Below are 27,890 nucleotides of genomic sequence, written 5' to 3' on the forward strand. Positions count from 1 at the left end.
CTTGTCGCCCTGTTGGGCTACTTGTCGCCCTGTTGGGCTGCTTGTCGCCCTGTTGGGCTGCTTGTCGCCCTGTTGGGCTGCTTGTCGCCCTGTTGGGCTGCTTGTCGCCCTGTTGGGCTGCTTGTCGCCCTGTTGGGCTGCTTGTCGCCCTGTTGGGCTGCTTGTCGCCCTGTTGGGCTGCTTGTCGCCCTGTTGGGCTGCTTGTCGCCCTGTTGGGCTGCTTGTCGCCCTGTTGGGCTGCTAGTCGCCCTGTTGGGCTGCTTGTCGCCCTGTTGGGCTGCTTGTCGCCCTGTTGGGCTGCTTGTCGCCCTGTTGGGCTGCTTGTCGCCCTGTTGGGCTGCTTGTCGCCCTGTTGGGCTGCTTGTCGCCCTGTTGGGCTGCTTGTCGCCCTGTTGGGCTGCTTGTCGCCCTGTTGGGCTGCTTGTCGCCCTGTTGGGCTGCTTGTCGCCCTGTTGGGCTGCTTGTCGCCCTGTTGGGCTGCTTGTCGCCCTGTTGGGCTGCTTGTCGCCCTGTTGGGCTGCTTGTCGCCCTGTTGGGCTGCTTGTCGCCCTGTTGGGCTGCTTGTCGCCCGGTTGGGCTGCTTGTCGCCCGGTTGGGCTGCTTGTCGCCCGGTTGGGCTGCTTGTCGCCCGGTTGGGCTGCTTGTCGCCCGGTTGGGCTGCTTGTCGCCCGGTTGGGCTGCTTGTCGCCCGGTTGGGCTGCTTGTCGCCCGGTTGGGTTCCTTTTTGGGCTCTTTGCTTCTTTGGCCGGTTTTATTGTTCCTGCTTCCTTTTTCAGCTACTTTTCTCGTGCAGTAGTCCTGGCTGGCGCCTTCCCGCAGGGAGAGTGTGCGGTTCGGCCAGCGTGTTATGCGCATGCGCCGTGGAGTTTGTTTTGGTCTGGGCGGTGTTTCAGTGCTGGTGTTTTGCGCCCTTTTTTGCTACAGTGCTTCGCCTCTCGTTCTTCTCCCTGGCTGCGGTATGTGCCCCTTTGCGCCGGGGGTGTCCTGGTTCCCAGTTGTGGGGAGGACACCGCAGTTTTCCCTGTGTCATGGGTGTGGACCGCCTCCTTCGCCTCTCCTTGCTCTCCTGCGGGTCCGGCTCTGGCGTCTTCACCTGGCGGTGCTCCCAGGTTCTTCTGGGCACGGTTGAGTCGTGTCAACTTCGTGCCACCATTCGTCAGGTGAGTTTCTGCGGTCTGGCGTCTTTTGGCCGGGCGCTGGATGCGGTGTTGTTTATATACCTGTCTTTATTTAGGTATATTTTTGTACGACTGAGACCGTTCGCACACCAGTGACGGTCCCTTTTTTCAACCCTTCCTGTCCCCCTCATGTGCATGTCCAACCCATGCTGGAGTCATTCAGGGGACCCTCCTTTTTTAATGTTGTGTGGTGTGGGGGTTGTAGGGTTGGTTCTGTACTCACCTGGTAAGGCTCCTGACTGTGCTTGCAGGATTTGAGCTCTGGCTCTTGGGTCCTGCCTATCTGGTAGAACTTGCGGGATAGTACCAGTGGAGTGCAGTGGTGCTATTGGCACATTTGGGGAACACTGTATTACCATCAGAGGTCTGTGCTTGTTACACGACCTACTTGCGAGCATAAGCCTTCTTGCTGGTTCGTCCGTGGACTTCCAGGGCGCACTAGCCTGTTTTCGTATGGCAGTTCCGGCCCGTCCTGGTTGTGGGGGTATGTGGGCCGGTGGACTGCTCCTAGCAGCTGCCTGGTGGGCCACCCTCTGGCCGGTCTAGCCTGGCCTTGGGCCAGGCTTCAGGTGTAAAAGAGCTCCCAGTACCTCATCCAGCAGGTATCGAGCGGGGTTTCTCCGCCGTCGGTCGCCTGGTGCAGGTTTCTGGGCCTGCAGGGTTTTGTCGTGTCTCCGTTGGCCCTGTCTGGGGTCTGCCTGCTCAGTTCTCTGCCTTTGCAGAAGGGAGTTGCTATTTACATGTTGCATGTTGCAGTGGTGCCTGTTGCTGCTGCTGCACATGTGCATTGGTACCGTGTTTCACGGTGGCGTGTCCTTGTTCCTGTGTCCGGTTGTGGAGTGGCACTTTGCTGCCGTTTTGTGCCTGGGGATTGCTGGGGTTTTTTCTGTCCCTGCCTGATTGTCCACCCCTGGTTGTTCTGGGGTTTTTGTGCTTCTGCTCTTTCTTCCTGCCTCCTCTGCAACAGGGATGTTCTGCGTGTGTTCTTAGGCGTTGGTCAGCCTGTGTCCTGTGATGTGCTTCTTTGTCTCAGTCTATTGCAGTTGTTTGTACCCCTTGGTTCAGGTACTGTTCTGGCGGCGACCCTTCCGCCTTCTTTGGTTTCCTAGCTTGCCCTGCCGGTTTTTTTTTTTGGGGTCTTGCGATGTCTCGCGTCGGACCCGTCGTTTCTGAACTCCTGGCGGGCTTGCATGCTTTGAGGAGTTTTTCTGTTCGGCAGACGTTCCATCTCCTTGTGCTGCCTGGGTTTCGGTGGTCGCGCCCGAGATCTTCCCGCGGCTCCGCCTTTTTCCTGGGCTCGGAGGGGCCTTGTCGGGGCTGCTTATGTTCTGCCTCGCTGTCTCGCCTCCGGTTGGTGGTCGGGTGGCTTCGTGGTAGGTGTCCCACCTGCGTGCTTCTCTTGGCGGCAGTATGGGGTATTTTGGCGGTCCTTCCTTTTCCTGTCCCTTCTTAGGTGGTTACTCTTGTTAGCTTGGTTTACTCTCTGCTTGGTTTTCTGGTGGGGGTTGGGGGCCGTCGTCTTGCCACATACTGTCGCCTCTTTTCGTGCGGCGCGGGCGGAGCCGCTTCAGCTTGCTTTCGGTCTTGGTGTTGCTTCTGCACCGTTAGTCAGCTGTCTTGTGCGTCGTTTCACCTCCGGCCTGTTCGTGCGCCGCTTGCACCATCCTGGTCTCTGGTCATCGTGCTCTGTCTTCTCCTCGGTTGGTAGTGCCCCTTCGGTTCCGGTGTTTTTTTTTCGTCGGCTCTTTCCTTTGGGCCTTTGCCTCTGGGGGTCGAGTCGCTGAGTTTTCTTGCTCCTTCGGTTTTAGCGTTTTGGTTGCTTGATGGCAGCAGTCTCCATCTTTTCTGGCGCGGGGTGGGGCTGCTGCATTCTGGAGGGGTCCAGGGTTTGTTGGTGCTTCGTTGGTCGGACCGGGGGTGTGTCGTTTTTGTGTTCAGTGGCGGCCCTCCGCTGTTGTTTGCGTGCCACGGCGTTTGGGTCCGGAGCGCGTTTTGCGTTGATCCGGTTCTGTTCTTCCCGGTTCGCGGGTGTTAGTGTCCCGGGTGGTCAGCCGTGTTCTTGCGGCTAAGCTGCCTGTGTTCTTCCCTCATGCCTGTGGCGTTCGTGGCTTCGCTGCTCTCGCTGCCGTCTGGGCGACGTGGCCTTGCGGTCTTTCGGGCATGGATTTTTGGTGTTCGTGCAGGGGCCTTGCTGCTCGTGGTTCTCGTGTTGTTCCCGGGATTTTTGGGGCTGTGGCGCCTTGGGTTGGCGTTTGCTGCGGGTTGTCTCGCCTCCTTGGGGGGTGCGTGGTGTCCGCCTCCCGGTTCTGTCCCTTTGACCTTCCTCTGTGGGTAGTTAGCTCCGGGGAGCCGACGGGGCTCCCCCCAGAAAACCAGCGTTAAATGTAATGAAACGCCATTTTCTGGGTGAGACCCGGAGGCTCCCCGGCAACCCTCCCTCCCTCCGGTCGGCGTTTTTCGCGTGTTTGACATCCAGCCTCAGAACTGATGGGTGGATAGCCGGCGTGGGAGGTCTGGGGCTCCCCCTTCTCCCTCCCGGGGAGGGGGAAGCTGCGCAGACAGCGGCGCGGTGACGTATGACGTCATACTAGTTTCCTTGTTTTCTGTTGAAGAGTTCTATCCACTAGTTCGGCTTTAGGTAGCAATTTTCACCAGAATAGGGGTTTGCTTTGGAATGCTTACCTTTCTGGATGCTTGACCCGGTCGATGGCAGACATAGAATGCTTCCAACCACACGGGGGTTTCTATAGGCCATTGCTCCCCTTGCCTCTCTGAGGGGGCCAGGTTCTGGCTCGTGGTCCCCGGTAGGCCCTAGAACTCCATACACATAACTGATGCCAAAGTCTGACAATAGCATATCAGCCGGTAAAGCTCCGGGGAGCCTCCGGGTCTCACCCAGAAAATGGCGTTTCATTACATTCAACGCTGGTTTTTTTATGAATACAGGTAATTATATCGAGATTGATACAATTGGCTTACGGAAATCAACTTATATGAGCAGTTATGTTATGGTTATGATTTTATTATTTATGTTATGGCATAGTTATGATTTTGATATGGAATTGTTCATCAATGATTGTTCTATCATGTGCCATGTTCAAAATTATAAGTACATAACAAATAGATTTTCTATAATTTTTGTTTTGTTGATAGTGGATGTAGGACCTATTTTATTTTCATATGGAGGGGAGGGACAGCCTGGGGCCAATGGGTAGAACGAATTCCGTGGTGGAAGAAATTGGCCTTGCCCCATATAGTTAATTCAAGTGAGGACACACTGTAATCACTTGCATCAAACTATTGGCCAATTAGCCTAATGTCTATTGTGGGAAAGTTGCTTGAATCATTAACTGCAAATACCATTCGTTTTCATCTTCAAAAACATTGATTAATAAATGAATTACAACATGGTTTTACAAATGGCCGTTCTTGTGTAACAAATTTGCTATCATTTTATTTCAGCATAGTTGAAGCTCTTGATAATGGTAAGGTTTGTGATGTTGTGTACCTTGACTTTAGCAAAGCTTTTGATACAGTGCTACATGATTTATTTATTTTTGTTTTATTTATTTATATATACAAGAGTTCTTACATTCTTGTACAGCCACTAGCACACACAGCATTTTGGGCAAGTTCTTAATCCTAATTTTCACACACTCACATCCCCAGGAAGCAGCCCATAGCAGCTGTTTAACTTCCAGGTACCTATTTACTGCCAGGTGAACAGGAGCATCAGAGTGAAAGAAACTGCCCATTTGTTTCTGCCTCCACCGAGGATCGAACCCGGACCCAAACGACTATGAACCCTGAGTGCTGTTCACTCAGCTGTCAGGCCCCCATTAAAACGATAGAGGTTTACGGTATTGGATGTGCTATATTAAATTGGATTAGGGCATAGCTATACCAAAGGAAACAAATAGTATAAATGTGGTTAAATCAGAGTGGGAAAATGTTGTAAGCCTATTGAATATTATATAGAAGATAGGTTGAGAAAAGGATTAGAGCCTAAAAAAATTAAAGTCTTGTGTGATGATAGAGCTACTGGAGACACTTCTTCTGCAGTTCCTTCTTGAAAGGCAGCTACTGGGAGGGAGAGGCATCAGATCTGTGAATAGTTTTGCGAGTTATGCTTGATATAGTGATATAGGGAACTTCATCAATTGGTGGTGGAAAAAAATGTTTCAAGTTACCATTCTCTGTTTGCAGTCGTATTCTGCTTGATGCAGGCGAGAAAGGAAATGCAGACTACATTTCAGCACTCTTGTCAGTGTTGAAACAGCAAGAGACTACCATTGACAAAATTGTTATCACCCATTGGCATCATGACCATATAGGAGGCTTAATGGATGTTCTTGGTTGCTTAGGAGGTAAGAAGCCTAATTTATATTAAAATTTGGCCTTGTTTCTGTTTCTCACAAGAATTTAAAAGAATATACTGTACACATGTTACTGATTTTGTGCGCTCACGGGTAACTTTTACCGACTTTAGGCTTTGCTGTGGGGAGTCAAGCTTGGCTGTTGGACTTTATATGCATATACACCTGTAGGGAATTCTATTGTGAACACAATGATACCAAAACAAGCAACGTAGCACGAGAATTAAGGTGAGAAAACTTAAACGAGTATACACATTTAGTGTCGCCTGCACGCTCGCCTGCACCGCCAGGGGTACTTCGTTCATATGCGCGGAGTGCACGCCTGGGGCTTGATAGTGTTAAGCATTTGGTTTAGAGCTGTGGCTCATCCATACCTGACTATTCTAACCATCTGTTCCTTTGCCGAGGCATTGGTAAGATTTATCTCGGGGACCTACTAGAATGCCTTTTATGAAATCAAACATTGAATGTAATGAAGCAACCATTTCTGGTGGGCCCCTCAGTAGCACTCTGTACCCACTCTGGTTCCTCATTTTCCTTGAGAGTTTGTTCAAGTTGTTTATGAGTTAGGTGATGGCCAGACTCAGGCTGCATGTAAATTAAGTATATGGGTCAATATTTGTTAATTTGTTATGTTATATAAAACAATATTTGTTAACTAGTTAAACAACAAATATTGTTTGGCTAGTTAACTTCAGGGTTACAATTTTTTTTTAATAGTTGCTTGGTTTGATGCCTTTTTAATTTTTGCTAATATTTTTCTCCAGTCCCCAAGCTGCCCACTCACCTCACAAAAAGAACCAGATTTTGGTCCCAGTAACCTCAATTGGGTATCAGAGGTCTGGTGTAGTACCCTATGGCTTGGTTGCCCCTGTGCTTTAGCTTTGGGAGCTACCAAGTGGACCACCATATAGACATTTCATTACATTCAGTACTTAATTTTAACTTGTGTTCAAAAAGTTTAAATAATAATTTCAGGTTGTGTTAAAGTATACAAATTTCCTCGAGCTGATGCTCCTGATGAGCCCCTACATGAGTCGGTTAGACTCATAAAACTCAAGCACAATGATGAAATCAAAACAGAAGGTGCAACTCTCAAGTAAGAAAAAATATTGCAGTATTGCACTTAATATATGATTATAGATCACATGTCTCTACCACTTTTCTTTTCACAACTTGATAATAGTTCGGAATAGACCGAAACATCATTATTTCCTTAATTTTCAGATGTGTTGATCAGACCACACATTAGAAGGTGAAGGGACGACGATGTTTCGGTCCGTCCTGGACCATTCTCAAGTCGATTGTGAAGAGGAAGTAGATGCAGGCAATAAACAAACGTGGTCTCGTTAGGTCACGTTCTAACAAACGTGACCTAACATAAGCTTACCCTTCCATTTATCTTTTTCTCTTTCCTTTTCTTTCTCTCTTCTCTCTTTTCTGTTCATTGTTTTCTTTACGTTCCCTTACTATCCTCTTCTTATTCCTATTACTATCTCCTTCTCATTCGGTGGTTATAATAGGAGCTGCCTTGTATGGGCCAATAGGCCCTCTGCAGTTCTTATTCCTACTATTATCCCCTCTACTACACTTTGCTCCTCACCTCTCTCTAGCCTATTTATTGCCTGAATCTACTTCCTCATCACAATCGACTTAAGAATGGTCCAGGACGGACCGAAACGTCGTCGTTCCTTCACCTTCTAGTGTGTGGTCTGGTCAACATAATTTAGCCACGTTATTGTGATTCATCGCCTGCATTCAGATGTGTTGGTTGGGTTTCTACTTTTCATCCAGGTTATTGTGGCTTATTGTCTGCACTTGATTACTTTTAGTGTGAGGTCATGCCAATATTCAATCAAAGTTTTATTTCCGTATTATCTTGATAGTTTCTTATAACAAACTAAGGAGGGGGGTACCTGACATTGCCCTGGTCTGTCTCCCATCTGCCCATCTATCTATTGATTCATCCATCCATCCATCCATCCATCCATCCATCCATTTATCTATTCATCCATCCATCCATCTATATTAGGCTGACCATACTTCCTTGAGACAAAAACAGGACACTGTGATTGGAAAATCAGGTCATGTAATATTTTATATTCGTGGAAAAATAAGAGAATTAAAAAAGGTTCATTACATAAACATATAAAGCTTACAATTATTCTTCAGTGATAGCACCCATACTAAAATTTACAAAAAATGTACTAAAATTTGTATACTAAAGGCCATCTTCTTTTTAGCATCCTTATGTGCTGTCCAGCCTACCCCCTTCTTCAAAAGTAACACCAAGAAGTACCTGTCCAACCTACCCCATTCTTAACACCAAGAAGTACCTGTCCAACCTACCCCATTCTTCAAAATTAACACCAAAAATTACCTGTCCAACCTACCCCCTTCTTCAGAATTAACACCAAAAATTACCTGTCCAACCTACTCCCTTCTTCAGAATTAACACCCAGAAGTACCTGTCCAACCTACCCCCTTCTTCAAAAGTAACACCAAGAAGTACCTGTCCAACCTACCCCCTTCTTCAAAATTAACACCAAAAATTACCTATCCAACCTACCCCCTTCTTCAAAAGTAACACCAAAAAGTACCTAATTTCATCCTCATAGTTTTCTACCTAGTACTTCAAACACACACTGTATCATGTGTTACCCCAAAATATGTACCTAAGCCATATAACTTCACCGTAGTAATCACTGCCATCATCTTGTATCATGGTTATGTTGAATGCAAATTTCACTACAATGTAAAGTATCTACATTTGTGTTCACAATAAAGAACCACTGAGCTGGTATGGTGAGTGCAGACAATAACAGGTGGCCACACAGAGTCAGCAGACGATGCTATCGCCCTCCCTCCTTCAGCAATACTCCTCCCCACCAAGCAACTCAGTGCTAATTATCATAACAATCCTGCTATTATCAGAATCCTGGTAATACTGTTTGGGGGTGCCTACCTTTCTAGATGCTTAAACCCTGTCAATGGCAAACATGAATATACTCTCTAAAGAGTGGAGTTTTCATAGGCCATTGCTCCCTTTGCCTCTCTGAGGGAACCAAGTTCTGGCTCATGGTTGCCAGTAGGCATGACAACTACCATATGACTGAAGCCCCAGACTAATATAGCTGAAGCCCCAGACTATTATAGGTAATATCAGTCCAATAGCTTCAGGGAACCTCTGGGTCTCACCCAGAAACTGGCGTTTCATTACATTCAACGCTGGTTTTTTCACTTGCCCTTTTTATGCTTTGAAGTTCTGCTTTTTATCTTGTTAGGCTAGCCTGTGGTGTGTGCAGTGGAACTTCCTTGTTACTGTACCCCTTTTGGCCTTTCCATTGGCTTTGGGTAGCCAAGGTGGCCTCTTATATCGGGGTTTACTAGCGTAGCATTCAAAGTACTTGGGCTTCCGGCAGGGTGCTTACCCTGCAGGCCCTGGAAATCCCCTACGGGCTCGATTGTATTATGAATACCTCTTCTGAGCCCGCTCTCGCCTTGTGTGAATTTGAGGGTTGTTCGTCGCCTGTGTCATCTGTTCATATGTTTTGCTTCTGCCATGCTGTGACTGCTGGGTCAGTGACACCTTTGACCCTGAGTTATTTGGTGTTTATTTTTTCCATGTGCTCCTGGCTCCCCATTTCTCTATTGGTGTCCAAAGGGGTCAGGAAGTAATTGCTCTGCAATTGAAGAATCTATTTTGCAGTGGCCTAGGTTGTGTGCCCAGTTGGATGCTCAGGTGCTGCCCCAGTTGGTGTTAGGTATTTGGATTTGGGGATGTTAGTCAACTTGACCTTGGTTCAATCTGCAACTCCTCTTCCTTCTTCCAAATTTATTATGTGAATTTGAAGAATTTTAAGTTAGTTTTTAAATCAGGCAAAACTAGGACACTTCTGACTAGTTGAGGAAAATACTGGTATCTAAAATGAAAACAGACTTTACAACACTTGCCCAGATGGAACATAATATGGAACAGAGAACTAGCTGTCTGTGCTGGTCTACGTATTTTGAACATGACCTTGGCCTGCAATATGCAGCGTACATTCTGGATAGTTATACAGAAATTGCTTAACTAACCTTTTCCATTGGACTCAACAGTGGAAGAAAGTAGTTTGGAGGGGTATTAGGTGGTTTCATAGAAATATTTGCTATCTAGAATTGTAGGGATTAATTGAGCTGCAACAGACATAACAAAAATATAATCTTCAATATGAGGTTTTGCAACCTCTTGGAAGAAAATAGAAATTTTCTACCAACCTAGGGATGTCTAATTCTCTTCAAGCAGTTGCTTGTTTACTTGTATGTTTACTTATTGATTTTTTCTTAGTTGTGTTATTTATATCTAATTCTCTTGGTCTCTTGGTCTCATAGTGAACCAGATTCTTGTCCTGGCTTTCGGTCATGATAGATTGGTCTTGGAGTTGTGGTGTATTAAGCTAAGGCTTTGTGGAACCAATGTAAAGCTTGGGAAGTTATTGGAAGCCGTGTCAGAAAATGGTATTCAATTATATTCAACACTGATTTGTGTTACATAAAAAGGTGATACATTTCAAAATAGCACACAAGCTAAGTATTAAGGGTTCACTTATTTTAATATTGATTCCAGATAATTTCATAGCATCACAGATGTTTATATTTCCTCTGTCAAATTTCCAATAGAGTTCTTCATACTCCAGGCCATACCACTGACCATGTTGTATTGGCAGTGGAGGAGGAGGGGGCAGTGTTTAGTGGTGACTGTATATTAGGGGAAGGAACGGCAGTATTCGAAGATCTTCATACATATATGGCTTCACTAAAGGTAAGTGGAAGTGGAGTTTTTAATTTTATACAGTATATGAACCCTTGTGGCAATAAATCTGCAATAAATGTTATAATTGGTTATTCTGTTGATTTGATTAGGGAATATATTTGTGTGATGCAAAAGAAAAGCTGCTTCTTGGAAAATAATTGTGTGCACCCAGGGGGGCCTGACAGCTGAGTAAACAGCGCTTTGGGTTTGTAATCCTGTGGTTCTGGGTTAGATTCCCGGTGGAGGCAGAAACAAAATGAGCAGAGTTTTTTCACCTTGATGCCCCTGTTACCTATCAGTAAATAGGTACCTGGGAGTTAGACAGCTGGTACGAGCTGCTTCCTGGGGATGTGTAACAAAAATAAAAGAGGAGGCCTGGTCGAGGACTGGGCCGCGGGGACGCTAAGCTCCAAAATGATTTCAAGATAACCTCTCAAGATAACCCCTTTTGGGTGTGAGGGCCTCATTATTGTGAGGGTGATCACAGGTAATGTACTAATGTACACAGGTTTTGCAAAAACTTTCAACAACTGTGACCATGATGTTATTGTAAACAAAATGTGCACAAAAGGAATTACAGACTTAGGAATGGGGGCCATACCTAAGTCTTTAATTCCAGGACTCTACTAAATCATTAGGTTTTAAAATGTCGATATCTTTTTAGTTATATTCTGGAGGGCGAGTGGGCAGGATGATACTGTCGCCTCTTATCGTGCGGTGAGTCGCTCCATCTTACGTTCGTTAACACTTCTTCAGCCCTGTTTCACAGGTTTTCTCATGCTTGATTTTACCTCCGGCCTACTCATGCACCAACTGAGCCTGACTGGTCTCTGGACCAGGTTCTTTTTTTTCTCTCTTCTGCACATTTTTGGGTGGCTCCTTTAGTCTGGGATTGTGTTTTGAATGTAACATTTTAGCTTTATTTGGTCTCCAGTTGTCAGGTTGGTGAGCTTCATGCTCTTCTATGGTGCCGGGGGTTGCTCCTTTGTTTGGTTACACCCGGCTCCTTCTTTTCTGGTGAAGAATGAGTCGTCATGCTTCCAGAGCATGTGGATTTTAGTTGTGGATGCTTGGTTGGTTCCACCTGGAAGGCATCATGTGCTTGGTTCGATGGCAGTTTTACGCCACTGCCTTCATGCTACTGGTTCTGCTTCAGTATATTAGTTATGGGTTTTGATTTCCCTTGGTTCCCTATTCCAGGGGTTGTATCTCAGAGGTCATCTGCAGTGTCATTAAGTCATTGCCTTGTAGTGTGGGGTGAGTCGTCTTTAGTGGTGCACGAGCCAGGAGTAATTTCCCAAGTATTCGGACTGCATGCACCTAGTGTCGCCTTCCCTAGGTGACCCTAGGGAAGGTGTAAGTACTGCCCTTGGGGCTTGGAGTTATCTTCCACAAGTCACCTTGGGGTCTACCTCTGTTGGTGTTTAGCTACTCGGTAATTGACCACCCTGAGTGTGCTGGGAGGTTTTTCTCCTCCCTTGTTTACCTTAGGGTAAGGGGTAGTTTGCACTGGTAGCGGCACGGGGTACTGAGCAGCTAGTTATCACTTATAATGGCAGTCAGCTCTGTTAACCCTTAAATGGCACCTATTTAGCATGTGTCACCCACAGGCGCATACCAAAAAAAAAAAAAAAAAATAGTTTTTTCTTCTATACCTGTTAATTTGTGTTCACTGATCATGGGGAAAATAATACAAAAATTGTAAGTGGCATATATTGCCCGCTATAGGGTGGGGAAGTCTGGCAAAAAAACAGGCGCTGACTCAGCATGCGTCCCAGATGATCTGTTGGTCGCCAGCTGTCAGGCCGGAGTTGCCACAAAGAGATAAGTACCTAATTATTTCAATGTCTCTGATTTATTTTTTGTAGTTTTTTTAGCTGTAATATTATTCAATAGTGTGTAGTGTGATATATTTATATAATAAAATGAGTGAATCATCGCTATACTCAAAAATATGGTGTGCATATTGTTGATTCAATTATGTTCATCAAACAGTGAATAAATACTTTGTTGGTTATTACACTATATACACAGGTTATACATAAGTATCTGCAAGTTTTGTTCACCATAGTGAACCACTAAGTTGCTATTATGAGTCAAAAAGTAACCAGGAGTGACTGCCACACACCAGCCAGCCACTCGCTGCCACTCACTCCCTCAACACCTCACTCGGCCACATTCTCCTCCAACCATACTGTTTTTGCTGTTATTTACTATATACAGACGTTATATTTAAGTATCTACATTTGTGTTCACCATAACGAACCACTAAGTTGGTATGCTGAGTGGCAGTGACAGGCAGTGGCAGCCTGCCACTGCCTGTCACCCTCACCTCACCTGACTTGCCACCATTCTTCTCGCACCATACTGTTTTTGGTTTTATATACAGATGTTATATATAAGTATTTACATGTTTTGTTCACCATAACTGTACATCTAAGCTTGTATGGTGAGTAAAGGCACAAAGACGTAGCTACTCACACAGTCAGGTGGTGGCGGCCGCCCTCAAGGCCAGACGCACCAATATTTCTCCTCCAACAATACTGTTTGTGGTGTTATTATGCTATATACACACATTATATATAAGTATCTACCTGTTTTTTTCACCATACTTGTACAAGTAAACTGGTATGGTGGCCAAAGACCATAGTGGTCACCTGTAAACATGATAAGTCATGCAGATGACGCACCTCCCTTGCCAAAATGGCGGCTCCCAACCTACTCCTATTGCTGTTATTACACTCTATACACACACATTATATATAAGTATCTACATTTGTGTTCACCATAGCAAACCACTAAGCTGGTATGGTGAGTGCAGTCAATAAAAAATGGCCACACAGTCAGAAGACAACGCCACCACCCTCCCTCCCTCAGCATTACTCCTCCCTCCATGGAGCATAGCGCGGTCCCCAGTAGGCCTATAAACCCCATTCACACTGATGCCAAAGTCTAATATATTACATATCAGTCTGGATAGCTCCGGGGAGCCTCAGGGTCTCACCCAGAAAATGATGTTTCATTACATTCAACGCTGTTTTTTTTTTTTTTCAGTTAATCATGAACTTACAACCAAAGGTTATCTTTCCTGGCCATGGCCCGGTGATAGATGATCCAGTGATCAAAATTCAGCATTATATCGACCACCGCAATGAAAGAGAGATCCAGATCCTTGACGTTCTTGCTAGCAATCCAACTAAATTTTTATCATCCATGGAAATAGTCAAGCTTGTTTACAAGGTCAGTGAAGCAGTTGCACAAAAACAATTATTGGTACTTTTCATGTTAAATGATTAGAACTATTTGTTTCATCACTCCAAATCCAACCTTAGGTTATTCAGTTTATTGCTGTGTATATTTTGGTCAAATCATGTTATTTGTAAAATATTTTTATGAAGTATAGGATCCATCAGGAGAAGGTTGAACAGTACTATTTGAAAAGAAGACAAAACAAAAAAGCAACGAAACAGTAAGTCACTTAGACATGAAAAATATTAACACTTTCGCGCTCTCGGCGCTCAAAAAAAAACAATACCCCAGATGCTTTCGGCACTTCGCGCGCCTATGCGGTAAGACCGAAAAAGTGTACACTCTTTTGACTGTCCTGACAATAATTGAAGGCGCACGTATTTAAATTTGGTATCACTGTGTTCGCAATGAAATTGTCTATAAGAGCATACCTATAAAATGCCGCCCAAGCATAAGGAGTATCAACACCAAATAAAAAACTATGCAGATCACTCGCCGAGAGCGCCAAACAGCAACACAATGTTTCCACTCTCTTAATGGTTGCGAAGCCTACAGTTGTCCTACATCGCTAATTTTGGTATCATTGGAATCGCAATAAAATTCTCTATACGGACATATGCATATGAATGTTTAATATAGGTAATTGCCCACCCGCAAGAGTGTGTGAAGTGGAGAGTAGTTAGCCGCGAGCGCACTGGCGAAAACACAGGGGGGAAATCATGCTTGGAAAGTTTATACGTTTCTTGACCCTACTTTTCTATGTACGTATTTCTTTTTTATACCAATGTGTTCGCAATAAAATTTTCTATAAGATGAAATGTATAACATTTGTACAAAGCATGTGTAAGAGAAGCGCCAAATATAAAACCATGTCGCTCAGTATGCGTTCGCGGCAGAAACGAACGCATTGTTTTCGTTCGTTTGATGTTTGTCATGTTTATACTTGTTGAAACATTTTATAATTTGTATGACAGTGATCGCAGTAAAATTCCCTACACAGACATATACATAACACATACAAATATTTCCCACGTGTTGGATATATCAACGGCTAAAGGGAACCCACTGCCACACACTCGCCACACCCCCAAACATACTTTGTGTATTTTTTTTTTTTACTCATAGAAGTTTATGTGATATAATATTCATTCTGGTACCAAAAAATTCGCAAATAAATTCTCTACAAAACGTATATAATCTGAGAGTATCCCCATCCATTTCGGTTAAAAAATGGAATTTATAGAAATATTTTTTCGATGGACGAGAAAAGTAGGCCGTTATGCGGAATCGTAAGAAAAAACGGCGACGAGTTATCTCTAATCTAAAGCGCGAAAGTGTTAATTAAAATATAAGTATTAAAAGGATAAATTACTTAAGTGTAATATCTTCATCTTTATGCATCATTGTAATTACTGTCAACACACTATCTGAGTTCCACAAGAGTGTCTTAGTTGTTTCGAAGATTAGGTGTTTAGTAGTTCATGTGACTGTCACAATTATAATGTCAATCATTCACTCTTTCAGTTTCTCATTCCTTTATATCAAGAAAAGAATTAAGAAGTGTGTGTATAAGTTTTTAGTCAGCCTACTTCTGATTAGATAAAGAGGGTACACTTCCCGACCTAACTGTCGGACCTCACTCTTTTGTTTATTCCATCTATTCGTTTGCTGTCTGGTCCCAGGCGGTGCCTCCACTCATGTGAGGCCTATGTACTCTCACAGCTGGCCACGTCGTCACTGTCTGGTCCCAGGCGGTGCCTCCACTCATGTGAGGCCTATGTACTCTCACAGCTGGCCACGTCGTCACTGCGGTGCAATCTCTGCACCTGCTCGACGACCCAGCAGGGTCGTCGAGCAGGTGCATCGAGCTGGAATTTACAGTCCAGCATTGTTTTTGTGGCTGTTCATGGCAGACAAAGACTTTTCCCCTCTTACCATTTTATATCTGCATATTTTCTGTGGGGAGCCCCGTTGGCTCCCTGAAGCTATCAAACTGACATGTGCCATATTAGTTTGGTGCCATCAATCCTTGGAGTTCTAGTGCCTACCAGGTGCCACGAGCCAGAATCTGGCCCCCTCAGAGAGGAGCAGGGAGCAATGGCCATATGAGCACTTTACATTTAGAGTTTGTCATGTCTGCCATCGAGTGGGAAAGGCACCCAGAAAGGTAGGCGGACCATTACAAACCTCTAACTGGTTAAAATTTCAACCTTCGTCCGAACAGAGCCAAAGAATTCCCCTCAAAAGAAAACAATGAAACAAGCAAATCATCATCCAACTAGCACACCTGTTTATTATTACCCTCCCTCCCTCCCTGCCCTGATGGGGGGGAGGGGAAGCCTGCTCAGGTGAGCCAGGAAACTAATATAGCACATACCAGTTCGGATAGCTTCAGGGAGCCTCCTGGGCTCGCTCAGAAAATGTTGTTTCATTACATTCAGCACTGGTTTTTTGGCAAAGAATGAGTTAGTTGACTTCCGAAGGGGGTCCAGTGATCATAGATCACTGGACCCCCTGGTCCCTGGTCCACCCTGGTCCCTGATCACCCTGGTCCAGTGATCGTAGATCATTGGACCAGGGTGTATTGTTTATTTTGTCCGATGGTGGCTTTGCACCGCCACAGGTTCTGCTTAAGTGGACAACAAATTTGTTGGTTGATCTGGTTTGCCTGGTTCCCTGTTCCCAGGGCTCATATTTCTCAGGTCATCTACAGTGTCATTAAATCTAGCCAGCCTGGAGTCTACCCTCATGCTCTTGATGTTCGCATATATGCTGACCTGTCGGTGGTCTTTGCCAATATGTCTTGGGCTGATATTTGGGTGGAGGGATTTTTGTGGTCGAACAGGGTGTTGGGGCCCAGGTATCTTGTGAATGTTTGCAGTCCTCAGCAGCCTTGTGTGGCCTTGGGTTGTGTGTCAGCCATTGGCCTCTTCCTCTTTTTGATAATTGCGTTGATCTCTCCTCCCTAGTAAATTCCCTGTTTTTCCTCCTCCGTGGGTAGCTAGTTTCAGGGAGCCACAAGGGGCTTTCCCCCAGAAAACCAGCATTGAATATAATTAACACTTTCGTCCCCCATAAACGTCTGCGACGTACACAATTAACTCTGCGGATGTGCGAAACGAACTGTCCTGATGTCCGAAATTAAAATATTTGTTAAAAATTTCATTGTTTATTCGATCATTATGGGACTAGTCTTAAAATGTGTGCCTTTAGTGTGCGAACCATTTGATAACAATGAACGACGTAGTAGGAAAATTGAAGTGAGAAAACTGAGCAGATTATACTCATTTTAGTGTGAATGTGCGGATGGGTGCTTGCTCATGGGTAACGCTCGGCATAGTTTCTAGTTTGCTGTGGGTAGCACGCCTGTTTATTTTTATCTTATATACATATATCCCCTTAGAAAATTTTATTGAGAACAAATTGATACCAAAATGAAGGATGTAACACAAAAATAGACGGGTAACGCTCACAGGTAACGCTCGGCTGATTTTCAGGTTTGCTGCGGGTGGCATGCCAGTTTTTTTGACCTTATATGCATATATCCCTTTAGATAATTCTATTGCGAACATTTTGATATCAAAATGAACAATATAACATGATAATTGACGTGAGAAAACACATTTTAGTGCGGGTGTTGTGGGTGTGCAGATGGGTGGTCCCTCACAGGTAATTCCTGGCTTTTTCTGGGTTTGCTGCAGGTGGCATGCCAGGCTTTTAGACCTTATATGTATATATCTCTTTAGAGAATTCTATTGGGAACAAATTGATACCAAAATGAAAGATGTAGCATGAGAATTGAGGTGACAAAAGTGAAAAAGAGTACACACATTTTATTGCTCTTGCGCACTTATGGGTAACATTCGGCCGATTTCTGAGTTTGTTGCGGGTGGCACGCTGGGCTTTTGGACCTAATATGCATATACCCCTGTAGGGAATTCTATTGCGAACATTTTGATATCAAAATGAATAATGTACAATGAAAATTGAGGTGAGAAACTTGAAAAGAGTAAATACATTTGTGAGGAGGTGTTGCGGGTGTGCCAATGGGTGCTCGCTCACGGGTAACACTTGTCCGACTTTTGGCTTTGCTGCAGGTCGGGCATGCGGGGCTTTTGGACCTTATTTGCATTTATACCTGTAGGGAATTCAATTGGGAACATTTTGATACCAAAATGAACGATGTGCCACGAAAATTGAGGCGATACAACTGAAAAGAGTATACACATTTTAGTGTTGCCGTGCACTCACAGGAAACGCCCGGGCCACCTTGGGGTAGTCTGGCATGCGCACGCCCCAAACGCATAAGTGTTAAATGCCAATTTATGGGTGAGCCTCAGTGGCTACCTGACACCCTCCCTACCCCTGGGCATTGGGGTGGTTTACATAATAAGAACTGGTGGTGGAGCTGCAGGCTGACCCTGTCTGACTCCCTATTACCCCCAAATGAGGGGGAAGGGAGGTGAGGTGAACAAGTTCTCGCTAGTGTCACAAATTTTTGATGGTTTGTTTACTTTGTTGGGGAAGTTCTTTTGGCTGTTTGGAAGCTTCAGTATGATTTTAAACCAATCAGTGGTGTGTTTTGTTTTGCTAACTTTCTGGATGCCTTTCCTTCGTGGTGGCAAACATGAATGAATTTTACATAATAATATTTATAGTGCCCCTGCTCTTTGTGCCTCTTTGAGGGGAGGCATGTTTTGGCTCGTAGTCCCTGGTAGGGTAATAAGAAGTATGCGATCTGATGGCACCTAGTAGTTTGGTACTTTATCAACATAGTAGCATGAGAGAACCACCGGCGCTCGCCTAGAAATTGGTGTGTTTCATTATATTCAGTGATGTTTTTTTTGTCCTTATACTATGAATGCACCACAGATTGTGCTTCTTTTCTACTATAATGCTTAAATTTTCATGCTTATACTCTCTATACATTTGTATAAAAACTACTCTATTCATGAGAAAAATATTGTAATAGTTAGATATAATGCAATCCCATCAAGTGCATTCATGATGTGTTTGCTGATCTTTTTATATGTGGCTAGTACAGAAGACTCTTTGAATTCTCTTATTGTATGATTTCTTAGGTAATTTGTCACAGAATCAATGTGAATGTTGTTACTCAACCAACTAGCTTTCAATATACTCATGATTTATAAAAACAATACTATTGTATGCTTTTGCTTTCTTTTAGAAACTGGGAGATAAAGAGATAGGAACTGAATGAATCTTAATTTGTTACTTTCTAAGAAATATTGCACAAAGTGTTTCTGTAATCCAGAGTTTACAAAATTCATATGGATGCAAAGCTTTTCTCCACTTACCTTATTGCATCGTTCATCATAGACCAGTTAAAAATTTCACATTATTCATTTAAATGGGTTAACTGAGTGAAATGTTCCTTTGTGCCTAGGAAGAGCATAACTGTAGTGGACCTTCCTCTCTAACTCGCAGTTTGGCTTCTGGAGTGATCCAATAGAAAAGAATTAAAACGCATTGCTCTAATTATCAGAGATATGATGTCACGGAAGACAAGAAAAACAGAATGCAGATGTGGTATACACGGACTTCGCAAAGACATTTGATAAATGTGACTATGGAGTGATAGCACACAAAATGAGGTCAATGGGAATAACCAGTAAAGTAGGACACTGGATACTCAGTTTTTTGTTGAACAGAACACACAGAGTATCAGTCAACTATATAAAATCGAGTCCAAGCACCGTTAAAGGCTCTGTACCTCAGGGTACAGTCCTTGCGCCACTGCTTTTCCTTATTCTCATATCAGATATAGATAAAAATACAAGTCACAACTTTGTATCATCCTTTGATACAACTATTGATACAACTGACACAAATATCAGTATGAAAATTACCTCTGCTGAAGACATTGAAAACCTTCAAGCAGATACAGTGGCACCTCTATTAACGAGTTTAATTCGTTCTGGCATGGAGCTCGTTATGTGGAAAACTTGTGTTAAGAAACAAATTTCCCTATTGAAAATAAAGGAAATAAATTTAATCCGTTCCACTCCCAAAAACATGCATACTTGTATGACATTTTGTTATGTAAATATAATACTGCACATGTAATTATAAATGTGTTGTTGTAGTGTTTTCATGTTTACTTATGAAGAGTCGTTGCTGGCTTGAGGGAGACGATGGGGGAGGTGGGAAGGAGAAAGGGGTTATGGTGTGGAAGGAGAAATCACCTCTGAGTCAGGCGGGCTCTCTCTTCTTGGGAATTTCACCCCACTGGGACCGGGTTGTGGTTCACTATCACTGGCTCTTCTTTTCTCTACTTTTGCAAAGAACGTCTCTATTGACAATTGCTTTTGTCTTTGTTTTAGGATGTTCCTAAAACAAGACAGCAAATTGTCATTAGACATGTTCAGTCGCCGGGTTGTTACTGCTTTATCAGGGCCGTTTTTCCAAGAATGCGGTCAGCTTTTCAAACATTCCCAACACTTCCCTGATCTCACTGGAAGAGGCAGCATCCTCCCTTACCTCCTCATCCCCTTACTAATGGTGGAAATTGTTGATGAGGCCCTGCCATACTCTTTTCTGGGGGAAGCCCCGTTGGCTCCCCGGAGCTTTACCGGCTGATATGCTAATGTCAGACTTTGGCATCAGTCATGTGTATGGAGTTCTAGGGCCTACCGGGGACCACGAGCCAGAACCTGGCCCCCTCAGAGAGGCAAGGGGAGCAATGGCCTATAGAAACCCCCGTGTGGTTGGAAGCATTCTATGTCTGCCATCGACCGGGTCAAGCATCCAGAAAGGTAAGCATTCCAAAACAAACCCCTATTCTGGTGAAAATTGCTACCTAAGCCGAACTAGTGGATAGAACTCTTCAACAGAAAACAAGGAAACTAGTATGACGTCATACGTCACCGCGCCGCTGTCTGCGCAGCTCCCCCCTCCCCGGGAGGGGGAAGGGGGAGCCCCAGACCTCCCACGCCGGCTATCCACCCATCAGTTCTTCGGCTGATGCTATAGGCAATGGTTATGTGCTCCAGCTCCAGTGGTTGTTTCAGCACTGTACCTAGAGTGTGGTGTCTGTTTTCTGGGTGGTGCGTGAGCCGGGAGTGATTCTTCAGTACTTGGGCTGCATGCGCCTAGGGATCCCTTCCCTAGGTGCCCTGTAAGTACTGCCCTTGGGGCTTGGGGCCACCTTCCACAAGTTCCTTGGGTCCTGCCCCTGCTTGGCCGTTTACTGCTTGGTTTTCGGCCGCTCTTTGTGTGCTCGGGTGTTCTGTCTCCCTTGTTCGCCTTAGAGTAAGGGGCAGTGTTTGCACTGGTGGGGCGCGGGGTACTGTGCAGCTTGTCTTTACCAATCATAGCGGCCGGCTCTGTTCCGCTTGGGTACGCTGTCCTCTTGCGGGGTTTTCTTTTTCTTTTTGTTTATCTACCTGGTGGGGGGGGGGTCTGCCTTCGTTCTTGCCCCTTGTGTACCTTGTGTTCTGAGTATTTTCTGGTGGTACCCCTGCTAGGTCCCCGTGAGTGTACACGTCCCAGGGGTTCAGCTCTTAGAAAGTTGTTTGGTAGCTTTGGGTGCTGGTTAGCAGTACCCTGCCTGGGATTACCTGAGCGCGAGTCCTCTTAATGTAAACGCTCGGGACCCTGGGAAACCCCTGGGGGCGCGCGGGTCCGATGGATGTGACCCCAGAGTCCTCCCCTCGCTTCCAGCGAGTTTGAGGGTTGCTCTCACCTTTTGTCTCTGGGTGACTCTCTGTTTTGCCTCCGTCTGCTGCCTGTGGGGTCGGTGACACCTTCGACCCGGAGTCCTGCGAGTTTGGTTGCTCGTTGTGGCTCGGTTACCCAGTTGTGCTAACAAAGCGGGTGCGGGCAGCAGGGGCGTTGCACTTGAGCCTTGGTGGTGGCAACGTTCTCGTGGTTTCCTCCCCGGGAGCCCTGGGCTGCCCCGTTGTAGTTCGTTTTGGGACTTGGGGGTGTTGGTTGCTTCGGTTCCATCCACGCCCCCTTGTCTTTCCCCTGGTTCACCCTTCCTGCCTGCATCCGGTTCCTTACCGTCTGTAGGTTCGGGGCGGGGTTTTTGGTGGTGTTGAGACTCGGGCAGTCTTGGGGAATTCCCCTTCCGGGGTAGTGACGGGGGCATTTGGGCCTGTTCCTCCAGCCGTGTTGTATGAGTCTGCCAGTGGGCTCCCTTCCTTAGTGTTTTCACGGCTGCCCCGGTTTTCTGGTACGGCCGGGGCTTTGGGGGAATGGCTCGGCCCCGGGGCCTGTCGTGTAGGTTCCCGGGGCTGGGGAGGGGCTGACTTGGAGGGGGCCTTGGCCCCATTAGACCCCGTTGGGGTTTTTATCCCCCTCTAGGCGTGGCTTGTGGTTACGCGGAGTGGGGTCTTTCCTCCCCACTCGCCGTACGTGCTGTTGGACGTCGGCCCCTCCCCGGGCTCGGTTCCTTGGCCTTTGAGTTGGTTGGTTCCGTCCTGTGGGTGGATGTTTCCTTCCCCCCCTTTTTGGGATGGTGTTTTTGTCATGTTTCCCCGTTCGATGGGGTTCTGCGTGACTTCTGATCTCGGGTGCGCCTGCGCCTTCGTGTGCCTTCGGGACTAGTGTTGGCTTCTGTGTTCTCGAGGGTACAGGAAGGTTTTTCGCTACTTCCCGCATTATTGGAACGTCTGTCGGCTCCTCGTACTTGTCGCCCTGTTGGGCTACTTGTCGCCCTGTTGGGCTACTTGTCGCCCTGTTGGGCTACTTGTCGCCCTGTTGGGCTACTTGTCGCCCTGTTGGGCTACTTGTCGCCCTGTTGGGCTGCTTGTCGCCCTGTTGGGCTACTTGTCGCCCGGTTGGGCTACTTGTCGCCCGGTTGGGCTACTTGTCGCCCGGTTGGGCTACTTGTCGCCCGGTTGGGTTCCTTTTTGGGCTCTTTGCTTCTTTGGCCGGTTTTATTGTTCCTGCTTCCTCTTTTGGCTCCTTTTCTCGTGCAGTAGTCCTGGCTGGCGCCTTCCCGCAGGAAGGGTGTGCGGTTCGGCCAGCGTGTTATGCGCATGCGCCGTGGAGTTTGTTTTGGTCTGGGCGGTGTTTCAGTGCTGGGGTTTTGCGCCCTTTTTTGCTACAGTTGCTGGGGTTTTGCGCCCTTTTTTGCTACAGTTGCTGGGGTTTTGCGCCCTTTTTTGCTACAGTTGCTGGGGTTTTGCGCCCTTTTTTGCTACAGTTCTTCGCCTCTCGTTCTTCTCCCTGGCTGCGGTATGTGCCCCTTCGCGCCGGGGGTGTCCTGGTTCCCAGTTGTGGGGAGGACACTGCGGTTTTCCCTGTGTCATGGGTGTGGACCGCCTCCTTCGCCTCTCCCTGTTCTCCTGCGGGTCCGGCAGGGTCCGGCTCTGGCGTCTTCACCTGGCGGTGCTCCCAAGTTCTTCTGGGCACGGTTGAGTCGTGTCAAGTTCGTGCCACCATTCGCCAGGTGAGTTTCTGCGGTCTGGCGTCTTTTGGCCGGGCGCTGGATGCGGCGGTGTTTATATACCTGTCTTTATTTAGGTATATTTTTGTACGACTGAGACCATTCGCACACCAGTGACTGTCCTTTTATCACCCCTTCCTGTCCCCCTCATGTGCATGTCCAACCCATACTGGAGTCATTCAGGGGACCCTCCTTTTTTAATGTTGTGAGGTGTGGGGATTGTAGGGTTGGTTCTGTACTCACCTGGTAAGGCTCCTGGCTGTGCTTGCAGGATTTGAGCTCTGGCTCTTGGGTCCCGCCTATCTGGTAGAACTTGCAGGATAGTACCAGTGGAGTGCAGTGGTGCTGTTGGCACTTTTGGGGAACACTGTATTACCATCATTGGTCTGTGCTTGTTACACGACCTACTTGCGAGCATAAGCCTTCTTGCTGGTTCGTCCATGGACTTCCAGGGCGCACTGGCCTGTTTTCGTATGGCAGTTCCGGCCCGTCCTGGTTGTGGGGGTACGTGGGCCGGTGGACTGCTCCTAGCAGCTGCCTGGTGGGCCATCCTCTGGCCGGTCTGGCCTGACCTTGGGCCGGGCTCCAGGTGTAAAAGAGCTCCCAGTACCTCATCCAGCGGGTATCGAGCGGGGTTTCTCCGCCGTCGGTCGCCTGGTGCAGGTTTCTGGGCCTGCAGGGTTTTGTCGTGTCTCCGTTGGCCCTGTCTGGGGTCTGCCTGCTCCGTTCTCTGCCTTTGCAGAGGGGAGTTGCTATTTACATGTTGCATGTTGCAGTGGTGCCTGTTGCTGCTGCTGCACGTGTGCATTGGTACCGTGTTTCACAGTGGCGTGTCCTTGTTCCTGTGTCCGGTTGTGGAGTGGCACTTTGCTGCCGTTTTGTGCCTGGGGATTGCGTGGGGTTTTTGTCCCTGCCTGATTGTCCACCCCTGGTTGTTCTCCTGGGGTTTTTTGTGCTTCTGCTCTTTCTTCCTGCCTCCTCTGCAGCAGGGATGTTCTGCGTGTGTTCTTAGGCATTGGTCAGCCTGTGTCCTGTGATGTGCTTCTTTGTCTCGGTCTATTGCAGTTGTTTGTGCCCCTTGGTTCGGGTCCTGTTCTGGCGCCAACCCTTCCACCTTCTTTGGTTTTCCTAGCTTGCCCTGCCGTTTTTTTTTTTTTTTTTTTTTGGGGGGGGGGGGTCTTGCGATGTCTCGCGTCGGACCCGTCGTTTCTGAACTCCTGGCGGGCTTGCATGCTTTGGGGAGTTTTTCTGTTCGGCAGACGTTCCATCTCCTTGTGCTGCCTGGGTTTCGGTGGTCGTGCCCGAGATCTTCTCGCAGCTCCGCCTTTTCCTGGGCTCGGGGGGGCCTTGTCGGGGCTGCTTATGTTCTGCCTCGTGGTCTCGCCTCCGGTTGGTGGTCGGGTGGCTTCGTGGTAGGTGTCCCACCTGCGTGCTTCTCTTGGCGGCAGTATGGGGTATTTTGGCAGTCCTTCCTTTTGCTGTCCCTTCTTAGGTGGTTACTCTTGTTCGCTTGGTTTACTCTCGGCTTGGTTTTCTAGTGGGGGTTGGGGGCCGTCGTCTTGCCACATACTGTCGCCTCTTTTCGTGCGGCGCAGGCGGAGCCGCTTCAGCTTGCTTTCGGTCTTGGTGTTGCTTCTGCACCGTTAGTCAGCTGTCTTGTGCGTCGTTTCACTTCCGTCCTGTTTGTGCGCCGCTTGCACCATCCTGGTCTCTGGTCATCGTGCTCTGTCTTCTCCTCGGTTGGTAGTGCCCCTTCGGTTCCGGTGTTTTTTTTTTCGTCGGCTCTTTCCTTTGGGCCTTTGCCTCTGGGGGTCGAGTCGCTGAGTTTTCTTGCTCCTTCGGTTTTAGCGTTTTGGTTGTTTGATGGCAGCAGTCTCCATCTTTTCTGGCACGGGGTGGGGCTGCTGCATTCTGGAGGGGTCCAGGGTTTGTTGGTGCTTCGTTGGTCGGGCCGGGGGTGTGTCGTTTTTGTGTTCAGTGGCGGCCCTCCGCTGTTGTTTGCGTGCCACGGCGTTTGGGTCCGGAGCGCATTTTGCGTTGATCCGGTTCTGTTCTTCCCAGTTCGCGGGTGATAGTGTCCCGGGTGGTCAGCCGTGTTCTTGCGGCTAAGCTGCCTGTGTTCTTCCCTCATGCCTGTGGCGTTCGTGGCTTCGCTGCTCTCACTGCCGTCTGGGCGACGTGGCCTTGCAGTCTTTCGGGCATGGATTTTTGGTGTTCGTGCAGGGGCCTTGCTGCTCGTGGTTCTCGTGTTCCCAGGATTTTCGGGGCTGTGGCGCCTTGGGTTGGCGTTTGCTGCCGTTTGTCTCGCCTCCTTGGGGGGTGCGTGGTGTCCGCCTCCCGGTTTTGTCCCTTTAGACCTTCCTCTGTGGGTAGTTAGCTCCGGGGAGCCGACGGGGCTCCCCCCAGAAAACCAGCGTTGAATGTAATGAAACGCCATTTTCTGGGTGAGACCCGGAGGCTCCCTGGCAACCCTCCCTCCCTCCGGTCGGCGTTTTTCGTGTGTTTTGACATCCAGCCTCAGAACTGATGGGTGGATAGCCGGTGTGGGAGGTCTGGGGCTCCCCCTTCCCCCTTCGGGGGAGGGGGGAGCTGCGCAGACAGCGGCGCGGTGACGTATGACGTCATACTAGTTTCCTTGTTTTCTGTTGAAGAGTTCTATCCACTAGTTCGGCTTAGGTAGCAATTTTCACCAGAATAGGGGTTTGTTTTGGAATGCTTACCTTTCTGGATGCTTGACCCGGTCGATGGCAGACATAGAATGCTTCCAACCACACAGGGGTTTCTATAGGCCATTGCTCCCCTTGCCTCTCTGAGGGGGCCAGGTTCTGGCTCGTGGTCCCCGGTAGGCCCTAGAACTCCATACACATGACTGATGCCGAAGTCTGACATTAGCATATCAGCCGGTAAAGCTCCGGGGAGCCTCCGGGTCTCACCCAGAAAATGGCGTTTCATTACATTCAACGCTGGTTTTGTGAGATCAGTCACACAGACACCACGCTCGTGCTTTGCTTTAATTTCCTTCTTCAAATCCACAGTAATTGTACCTTTATTCATCTCGACAACACTATGTTTAGCAAGCAGCTTCTTTGGTGACATCGTGCATTACAAATTGTAGTCACAAAACCACAAAAAAACAAAGAAAAGCACAAATAAATGCAGAGGGATGCTTGTTGTGCACGATACAACAACAACACTGGGGTCGGAGGCGTCTGAGAATTTGTGAGAACCCGCGAGACGCTAGGAAGCACCATGTGGTTTTGCTCGTTAATAGAGGTGAAGCTCGTCAATAGAGAGACATTTGCTGTGAGTGGCTTGCTCATTACTGAAAATGCTCGTAAATAGAGCCGCTCTTTAATCGAGGTGCCACTGTATTAATAAAGTTTTCGACTGGGCCACAGAAAATAACATGATATTTAACAGTGATAAATTGCAGGTACTCGGGTATGGTAAAAATGAGGACCTAAAACATAATACATTACACAACACAATCAAATCTGGCCATAGTAGGAAAGCAACATGGAAAGGATTTGGGAATAATGATGTCTGATGACCTAACATTTAAGGAGCATAACAAAGCCAATATTGCGTCAGCCACAAAAATGGTAGGATGGATTAAGAGAACTTTCAAATCCAGGGATCCCATCACAATGGTTGTACTCTACAGATCACTTGTACTGTCCTGTCTTGAGTATTACTCGGTACTCACTTCCTCCTTCAAAGCAGGAGAGATTGCTGAAATGGAGGGAATACAGAAAACATACAGCATACATAGACGTGATAAAGCACCTAAATTATTGGGATCGTCTTAAAGCTCTCCAAATGTACTTACTAGAAAGGAGACAAGAGAGATATCAAATAATATACACCTGGAAAATGCTAGAGGGCCAGGTCCCAAATCTACAAAGTAAAATAACAACATACTGAAGTGAACGATATGTAAGAAAATGCAGAATGGAACCAGTGAAGAGCAGAGGTGCCAGAGGCACAATCAGAGAACACAGTATAAACATGAGAGGTCCATGGTTGTTCAACATCCTCCCACGAGTATAAGAAATATTGCCGGAACAACTGTGGACATCTTTAAGAGGAAAGTAGATAATTTTCTCCAATAAGTGTCGGACGAGTCGGGCTGTGGTGGATATGTGGGCCTGCGGGCCACTAAGCAACAGCCTGGTGGAGTAAGCTCTCACAAATGAAGCTTGGCCTTGGGCCGGGCTTGGGGAGTAGAAGAACTCCAAGAACCCCATCAAGCAGGTATCAAGTAGGAATTCACATAAGTTGAGGTTTGAACCAGTGATTAATTCAGCCATTGTTTTGGAAATAGTAATTTCAATAGTTTAACAGGTATACTGCATGACATTTTTAACAACACAGAGTGCCAAAAACAAATCTAGTTAACATGTTGTCATCCATTATGTTTTTGCATGTTTATCTTTAGAAGATTTTTACAAGGGTATTATGTTGTTTATTGTTACAGGAAACTCCTGAGCACCTACACAGAGCAGCTGAGTTCAATGTGACCCATCATTTGCAGAAACTCTTCAAGGATGGCTTAATTCGTAATCAAGGAAACAAGTGGTGTCATATTGACAGGAAAGATCAATTGTAGTAAAGGCTCCTGTGTGTGGTGTGTGCCATATAAGAAAAAACCAAAATCAAAAGAATTTTCCATTTAATGTTTGTTTGTTTTTCAGGTTATTATTGTGTGTTATTAGTATCATCTTAACTCTTGTGGGTTGTGATGAGATCTGCCATTTATGTGTATTTTAATTTGTGTTTTGATAGGGTATTAGGTATGCTTAGGGGTGCCTTCTTGCCATGGCCTGTGGCTGGGGTGATTGGTGCCCTGAAGCTACATAAACACTCTATACCCCCCG

The 27,890-nt window shown here is 46.7% G+C and overlaps 1 protein-coding gene across 3 annotated transcripts in view; it reads left to right on the top strand.

The window, feature by feature from the left end:
* Positions 1 to 27,639, top strand: part of LOC123766698 (endoribonuclease LACTB2-like) — a 37,853-nt gene extending 10,214 nt beyond the window's left edge. The window contains exons 2-6 of one of the 3 annotated variants that reach the window (XM_069307700.1): positions 5,385 to 5,545; positions 6,533 to 6,653; positions 10,217 to 10,358; positions 13,404 to 13,589; positions 27,491 to 27,639. In XM_069307700.1, the coding sequence (XP_069163801.1) occupies positions 5,385 to 5,545; positions 6,533 to 6,653; positions 10,217 to 10,358; positions 13,404 to 13,589; positions 27,491 to 27,622 (742 nt within the window). In that variant the 3' untranslated portion in view covers positions 27,623 to 27,639. The remainder of the gene's footprint in view (positions 1 to 5,384; positions 5,546 to 6,532; positions 6,654 to 10,216; positions 10,359 to 13,403; positions 13,590 to 27,490) is intronic. The other 2 variants (XM_045755974.2, XM_069307701.1) reach the window with 2 other exon arrangements.
* Positions 27,640 to 27,890: the final 251 nt, after the last annotated feature.

This window comes from Procambarus clarkii, chromosome 60, assembly GCF_040958095.1.
Source record: "Procambarus clarkii isolate CNS0578487 chromosome 60, FALCON_Pclarkii_2.0, whole genome shotgun sequence".
Classification (NCBI taxonomy): Eukaryota; Metazoa; Arthropoda; class Malacostraca; order Decapoda; family Cambaridae; genus Procambarus; species Procambarus clarkii.